Here is an 8,418-nt window from a genome sequence, read left to right as displayed (position 1 = left end):
TAATTGTGAATGTCAGCTGTGGAGACAGATTCATTCACACTGCCTGGCAACTTCAGGACATCAGAGCTCATGGAAAAAGCTGCCGGAGATGGAGAATGAGTGTTTCTCCAGCCGACACTTAGCATTTTTCTTACAGTGAGGAGAGAGAGTTCATACTCTGTCCTGGGCATTTCCAATACAATGCACCACAAAATCCAACTCTTAACTACTGAGATGTCCTCCTTAAAGTAAAGCTCTTCTTTTGAAAAAATCTGCAAGAAGAAGTTTTATAAATTCATTTACAAAATCAGTTTAGCTATAAGGGTGCAGAAGGAGTCTGGTGCATGAGAGCGACTATTAGATGCTCAGACACATAAGGCTATGTTCACATTGTGTTTTGCTGTCATTTAGTGGATCCATTTTAAATGTTTAATTTTAACGTACAGAAAAACCTGATCATCCATGTTTAAAAAATGTTAATAAAAAAGTTTCAATCTGTTGATTTTTATAAATAAAGGCCCTATTATGCGAAGCGATTATGAGCCGCATTTATGCCGTATATGCTGCCGTCGCAGACTGCTGCTAACTTCTATGGGCTGCCTGGACGATCTAGTGATCACTCGGATACCCCCCTAACCCCATCACAGGGTACCTTTAGTTGCTATGACAGACAGAAACCTTCTGAAAGCCTCCATGGCTGCCATGGTAGATCTGCTATTAATACCTAGCAAGCTAAAAGAAAAAAATTGTAAAAAAAAGATTTATTTTAATCTATTTTTTTTTTTTTAGTATTGTAAGTCAATGAAATACAGATGGCATATAACTGCATAAGTTTTTACAATCTGTTTTTGCATCCTTTTTTTTGTTTTTTTTCTTTAATGCTGGTCACTGATGGTGAGCATCCGGTATCATCAGCATGTTGTACAAGTAGATCACAAAATGACAACTGCAGCACAGCTCTATCGATGGGGGAAAAAAAGCTATGGATCTTAAGATGGTGTGGAAGAAACCCAAAGATGCAAAAAATGTCAGTGTCATTTCAAACAACTTTACATGTCATAGCCTTTGTCATTCCTTTGATTTGTAAACCACTTCATTTACTAGAAATGACTTGCTGTTTATTGTCTATTTATAGGGAAAATCTCTACTTCTCTACTAACAGTCACATTAAGATGGAATATATGCTGTGGGCAGAAGAGAGGCTGGAATGTACCTGCAAGCTGTGTCCATTCTGCAAAGAATTTGCATCGTCCATGCAAGGTAAATCAAGTCTTCCCTCTCATGTCAGCAGCAATGCAAGTGCATAGTGTAACAGCTGCAACTATATGCTGTTTCTGTATACACTGTGCTGCCACCTGTATCTAATCTGCCGCTCCTTTTAGGGCCCTATTCCACCGGACGATTATCGTTTGCATAATCGTTAACGATTATTGATCTCAAACGACCGCTATTGCGAAAGACCTGAAAACGTTCACTCATTTCCATGGAACGATAATCGTTACTTATAATCGTAATTGCGATCATTTCTTCTTCGCTATTATTTTGCTATTGCGTTCGTATCTATTGAGAACGACAGAACGATTTGCGAATGTTTTGCGAGCAACGACAAAAATAGGTCCAGGTCTTATAAAGCGATCAACGATTTTTCGTTCGGTCGTTATTCGTTAACTGCATTTCAACCGAACAATTATCGTTTAGATTCAAACGATTTAACGATAATCTGAACGATAATCATCCGGTGGAATAGGGCCCTTAGTCTGCATCCTTACCTTCAGCAGCAACTAAGTGCTTAGTGTAACCCCTTTCTTGCTGTGCTGCTGTTTATTTTAGTTCTGCTCAAATAGCACCTTGTACACCCAATGCATAAGTAACCTCTCCTCCCCCATATGCCATCTATAGTACTGTTCTATAACAATTATCCCTCAGCACCTGCCAGTAGACTTTTACTAGCACTTGTGATGCCATGGCATTGCAGAGAGGAGTAGGTGCTTTAATTGGTCAGGCAAGTAAAGGAAGAAGTAACTGTGTGTATGTAATGCTGGCAAACAACCCAGCTCTGGTCCCATTCCCTGAAATGGAGAGAATGAGATATAGCTGTGCACCTTGCAGAGTACTGTAATGGGCTCAACAACAGCAGTGACAGCAGTAAAATCAAATGGGCTGAAGGGATGGGTTAGTGCAATCAAACTGTGCGTGTATTTAAAACATTGTAAAACAAAGGGTCTGTTTTTAAGAACTAAGACTTGGTTCACACTACCTTTTTCCATCAGTTTTTTTTTCCATCCGTTTTCACAAAAAATGGATGGAAAACGGAGGGAAAAACAGATGCATTTGTGTACATACATTCTGCTCCATTTTTCCATTGACTTCTGGGGTGACCACTGGGAGTGATGTTATCAGTGGTATGATACAGCTCAGCCAGAGATGGAAGTGTTGTGATGCCAGTGCTAGTCCAGCACACAGGTGTGGTGTTAGTGTAATGCCAGAAGGTTCTGCTGCAGTATTAGAGCATAGAGGTAGGATGTTATCACCTCCGTCCAGCAGAGGGAGTCAGTTCCCAGCTAGGAGTAACAGAGGTAACTGGGGAAGGAAAAGCCAGAGACTCAGGAAGTGTGACCCACCCAGTTCCTGTAGAGAGAGAAGATTCCAGTGCTGGAGGTCAAGGGCAGTGACCTGTGCCAGAGCTAAAGAGAGGTGTGACAAGGTGATCCACAGAAAGCAGGACAGCTCAGCCAGGTCCATAAGAGCTACAGCAGACAGAGCAGTGTGCAGCAGTGAGGGAAGAGAGCAACACAGCCCAGTGCTAGCAAGTGGAGTGCAGCGCACCTGGGACAAAGAGACACTGACACAGGAGTGTCCAGCCAGCCTCATCACTGCAGCAAGAAGGAAGGTACTGCTCAGGGGAGACAGAGCTGGTGCTGCAGGGGAGCCCATTGTTACCAGCAGAGTCAGGAAGTGGGGCCCCCTGAGAGACTGTATATAGTTGTGCTACACCACATAGACTGAAGTGATATCATCCCTGCTACTTACCTAGCTTCATAAAGAGACAGTGTTCCTGTTAATTAAGATTCTACCTGTTATACAAGTTAAAGAATTGGTTGTACTGCTGAATTATCTACAGTAAAGTTATCCCAACATTACTCAGCTGTCAGAGTGAGTTTGTCGCCATCCACCTGCATCCCTTACACGTGGCGTAGTCGGCAGGATGGAAATGGATATGGCGACAGAAGGCGCAACATCATCTGTTAGCGGCATGCAGCCCATGATTCCAGTGGGGGCGCTACTGAGTCATCTGCCTAAGTTTAATGGATCCAGTGTGTTACTAGAGGACTGGAGAGAGAGGCTGGAGGGAGCCGCACGCCTGTGTAATATTGCCCCACATCTGAGAGCAGAGCTAGCCTTGAACACATTAGAAGGGGAAGCCAGAAAAACAGTATTGCTACAGCCAGCAAGGCTGAGACAGACGTTTGAACAGATCTCAAGCATCCTTGAAGATGTGTATGGGGATACAACATCTGAAGCTATGCTGAGGAAGAAATTCTTCACCAGATATCAGGGGGAAGATGAGTCATTGCCCCAGTATGCAAATGGCTTGCAAGAGCTTATGGCCACATTACAAAGAAAAGAAGGACGGGGAGCCACCTCCTTTACTAATGCGGAAGTAGTGTTGCGTGATCAGTTTCTTCTCGGCCTGAGGAGCCAGCCTTTAAGGAGAACCCTACGTGAGAGATTCAAGCTAGAGCCACACTCAACCTTACATGAGGTGCTTAAGGAAGCTATTACTCTGGAAAAGGAGGAACAAGGTACTATTGTCACAATAGCCCAGCAAGCAGAGGTGCTGCCAGTCAAAGAGAAAAGTATGGAGGCACGTGTCTCATCATTGGAAGAAGTGATTAGAGAACTCAAGGAGGCACTGACTATAACAGTGGAGAGGGCTGCACCTCAGACTCATTACCGAGGGGAGTCCTGTCCTGCATCCAGACAGTCCTACAGAGAGGCTCAACCTGCAAGAAGATGCTGGACATGTAATCAGGAGGGGCACCTAGCCAGAAACTGCCCCAACCGTGGCTTTGTCAGCAACAGGAGAGATTTAAACTAGTTCCACCTGCGATTGAGGGGCGTATCGCAGGAGGAAGTACAGATTTGTGCCCCCTTCTGGAAGCTATGGACTTAGTAGGAGAAAGTCCAGTCGTTAGAGCCAAGTTTAATGGAATAGAACTGTCCTGTCTACTAGACACGGGGTCACAAGTGACGACAATGGCCAGGAAAGTCTTTGAGACTTACTTTCCCTCCTCCTTGCACCAGGGAAGTACAGAATGGGTAAATCTTAAAGCTGCCAATAGTCTGCCTATTCCAATAGTTGGAGTCATGCAAGTTGACATTGAGCTTTGGGGCCGATTTATGAAGAAGAAAGGAGTGGTGGTGGTACAGAGTGCAATGGACCCAGAAGTCCCTGTGATATTGGGAATGAATGTGTTAAAAGAATTAGATGGTCTGATGGCTCAAGAGCTGGGTCCCAAGTATTGGAAGAATGTCCCAAACCTGAAACCTCCACAAGTGGCCCTCCAGAGATCGCTGAAACAGTGCCGGATGCAGGCAACCCTGTCCTGCCTTGTAGGAAAAGTGGGATGTGTGAGAGTACCCTGTTCAACTTCTTTGGAAGTGCCAGCAGGCCATGAAGTAGTAGTACCCCTACCAGTGGGCACCAGCCACCAATTGCTAGGAGCTACAGTGATGGTAGAGCCTGTGCTACAGAAAGAAGGGGTAGCAGTGGGACGAACCTTGTGCACAGTCCAGAGTGGCCAAGTCCTGATGAGAATAATGAACATTAACAGCCACAGTGTGGTACTGGCACCTAGAGAACTGGTGGCAGATGTGTTTCCTATTGAGGAGGTTGAAGCCATACAGGAGCCTAGCTGGCACATCAAGTCAACTGATATGGCCACCACCACCCTGACATTGTGCCAAGTAAGAACTGAAGCTGTCAGGACTACAGGAGGGCAGCTCTTGAACGAAGTACATTTGGAAGGTGCAGAGATGACTCCCGAGGAGAGGGAGCAGTTAGTCAGGGTCCTGGGATCTCACCCAAATGCTTTTTCCCGGCACGAAGCAGACTTTGGGAAGACACAGACGCTTGAACATGAAATTCCAACTGGAGATGCTCGACCAGTACGGGAACGGTACCGACAAATACCCCCAGCACTGTATCAGGAGGTCAAGGCCCTGCTGAAACATATGCAGGAAAGTCACATCATTCAGCCTAGCAGGAGCCCCTGGGCCTCACCAATTGTGCTGGTAAAGAAAAAGGATGGGACCCTGCGATTCTGTGTTGACTACAGGCGCCTCAATGCATGTACAGTCCGGGATGCCTACCCATTACCTCGAATTGAGGAATCCTTGGCAGCGCTAGGCCGTGCCAAATTCTTCTCTACCCTTGACCTGGCAAGTGGGTACTGGCAAGTGCCAATGGCAGAAAAAGACAGAGAGAAGACTGCCTTTGTTACACCTATGGGACTGTATGAGTTCCTCCGCATGCCTTTTGGACTGAACAATGCACCAGCTACATTCCAGAGGCTAATGGAACTGTGCTTGGGTGATCTGAATTTTGAATGCCTGCTGATTTACCTAGATGACATAATCATCTTTTCATCAAGTTTTGCGGAACATTTGGAGCGGTTAGACGTGGTCCTCGGCCGCCTAGAGGAGCATGGGCTGAAGTTAAAACCCACTAAGTGCCACTTGTTCCAGAAGAGCATTGAGTATCTAGGTCATGTGGTAACAAGGCAAGGAGTCCAGCCCATAGACTCAAAGATTCAGGCCGTTAAACAGTGGCCCACACCCAGCAACAGCAGTGAGCTTCGGGCCTTCCTGGGGCTGGTTGGATATTACCGGCGATTCATCAAGGAGTTTGCCCAGGTAGCAGCGCCTCTGTATGCGCTCCTCCAGGGGTGCTTGCCTGGAGATACAAAAGGAAAGCCATTCGTCTGGGCTGAGGAGGCCGAACTGGCCTTTAGGGAGCTGAAGAAATTGTTGACCAGTGCCCCTATCCTGGCCTATGCTGATTTCACAAAGCCATTTGTGCTGCAAACTGATGGAAGCCTGAGGGGACTTGGAGCTGTACTGACCCAAGAGCAAGATGGTCAAGAACGAGTAATAGCATATGCCAGCAGAACTCTGCGGGAGAGTGAGAAGAACCCCGACAACTACAGCTCCTTCAAACTTGAGCTCCTGGCAGTGGTGTGGGCGGTGACAGAAAAGTTTGCGGACATCTTGACAGGAGTCGAGTTTGTGTTGATGACTGACAATAACCAACTGGTTCACCTGAATAATGCCAAGCTGGGTGCCTTGGAGCAGCGGTGGGCAGCTCGACTTAGTAAATTTAACTTCAAGACACAATACAGGCCGGGGCGGAGTAATGCTAATGCAGATGCCTTGTCTCGTAACCCGTTGGAGAATCCCAGTGGCCCCACAGACGAAGAGCGGGAAGAGGTCGAGACCCCCAATTTCATGAAAGTGCCTAAACCACTGAAGAGTGCTCCGGTTCAGGGGGTGGAGCAGGCTGTCGAGATCACTGCGGGAAGGTCCATGGAGGAGTGGCAGGACTGCCAACAGCAAGACCCACAAATTGCCAGAGTAAGAGAATGGCTCCTTACTGATCACCAGCCAGCGTACAGGGAGTGTGAGACCTTGACATCATTTGGAAAGAAGTTGTGGCTGCAGAGGGGCCGTCTGACCTTCCGCGAGGGAGTCCTATGCAGAAGAGTACAACTCCCCACAGAGATTGGTCCCACCTGGCAAGTAGTAATACCAGATAGTGAGGTAAGGAACGTAGCTGAGTGGATGCATGAAAGGAAAGGGCATTTTGGACCTGCCAAGACTTGGGCATGGCTACAGAGATTCTTCTATCATCCTAACTCACAAAAGGTGGCCCAGGACATTTGCAGAAGCTGCCGAAACTGCAACCTAGCAAGAGCTGGGGATCAGCAGGCCCCAATTGGTGTTATACAGACAAGCTACCCACTACAACTTGTGATGATGGACTATCTTACAGTAGGAGAGTCCCCGAGAGGATACAAGTATTTGCTGGTCATGGTGGACCACTTTACGAAGTTTGCTGTAGCGGTCCCCACCCGGGACCAAACTGCTGAATCAGCAGCACAGTGCCTGTGGAAAAATTTCATTCTGCCTTATGGCTGTCCTACACAACTGCACTCTGACCAAGGGGCTTGCTTTGAAGGAAGAGTGATAGAGGAGCTCTGTCGGTTGTACCAGATTCGGAAGACACGCACAACACCTTACCATCCACAGGGAAATGGCGCATGTGAGCGCCTGAACAGAACCCTTCTACAGCTCTTGAGGACACTGGAGGAACAGAAAAAGGAGAGATGGCCAGACTACATTGCAGAGTTAGTGTGGGTGTACAACAACACTTTACACTCAGCCACCGGTTATTCACCCTTCTTGTTGATGTTTGGGAGAAATGGGAGATGCCCTCTGACCATGATGATGCCTGACAGTGGAGAAGGTGAAGGGTGGACCCCTGAGACTTGGATGGGAGACCATCGGAAGAAGGTACAAGAAATGTACGACCTGGTCGCCCAGCGCCTTGGCCCCCGCACATTACCAGCAAACAAGAAATTGAAGGAGTTGCCGTTACAGGTGGGAGATCGGGTAATGGTACGCAATCGCACAGCCAGAAGGGCTGGAAAGCTGCAGTGGCGGTGGGAAGTCACGCCATATGAGGTGATCCGGCAACCCAACCCAACTATACCAGTGTATGAGGTAAGACCGGAGGGTGCAACTGGACCGATGCGCATAGTGCATCGAAATATGCTTAGACCATGCACTTTTCTGAGAAGAGTTCCTGAACCCCAGCCAGAGAGTATCAACATGCCCACGGTACCCTCTGGGGAAGAGGAATGGTGGGTACCACCCCAACCAGATCCAACCCCCTTGGAAAGAAGGGAAGATATGCAGCAAGAGGAGAACAACGCTCCCTCTGTGGAGCCTTCAGTTGAGCTAAGACATTCTGGACGTGCTAACTTTGGAAGGATGCCTGCACGTTATGAGGACTATGTCTTGGGTATGCAGGTTGCCGGGACGGCTACCCTCAAACGAGGGGGGGAAGGTGTAATGCCAGAAGGTTCTGCTGCAGTATTAGAGCATAGAGGTAGGATGTTATCACCTCCGTCCAGCAGAGGGAGTCAGTTCCCAGCTAGGAGTAACAGAGGTAACTGGGGAAGGAAAAGCCAGAGACTCAGGAAGTGTGACCCACCCAGTTCCTGTAGAGAGAGAAGATTCCAGTGCTGGAGGTCAAGGGCAGTGACCTGTGCCAGAGCTAAAGAGAGGTGTGACAAGGTGATCCACAGAAAGCAGGACAGCTCAGCCAGGTCCATAAGAGCTACAGCAGACAGAGCAGTGTGCAGCAGTGAGGGAAGA

General features: G+C 47.6%; 1 protein-coding gene across 1 annotated transcript in view; it reads left to right on the top strand.

Moving 5' to 3' along the window:
* The first annotated feature begins 1,159 nt into the window (after positions 1–1,159).
* The window catches only part of HEY2 (hes related family bHLH transcription factor with YRPW motif 2), a 53,140-nt gene continuing 45,881 nt past the window's right edge, over positions 1,160–8,418 (top strand). Inside the window, exon 1 of the mRNA XM_069973661.1 lies at positions 1,160–1,239. Coding sequence (XP_069829762.1) covers positions 1,187–1,239 — 53 coding nt within the window. The 5' untranslated portion in view covers positions 1,160–1,186. The remainder of the gene's footprint in view (positions 1,240–8,418) is intronic.

This window comes from Dendropsophus ebraccatus, chromosome 6, assembly GCF_027789765.1.
Source record: "Dendropsophus ebraccatus isolate aDenEbr1 chromosome 6, aDenEbr1.pat, whole genome shotgun sequence".
NCBI classification, from domain to species: domain Eukaryota; kingdom Metazoa; phylum Chordata; class Amphibia; order Anura; family Hylidae; genus Dendropsophus; species Dendropsophus ebraccatus.
Note: the sequence above shows the minus strand (reverse complement) of the source record. Positions and strands in the feature narration are given on the sequence as shown.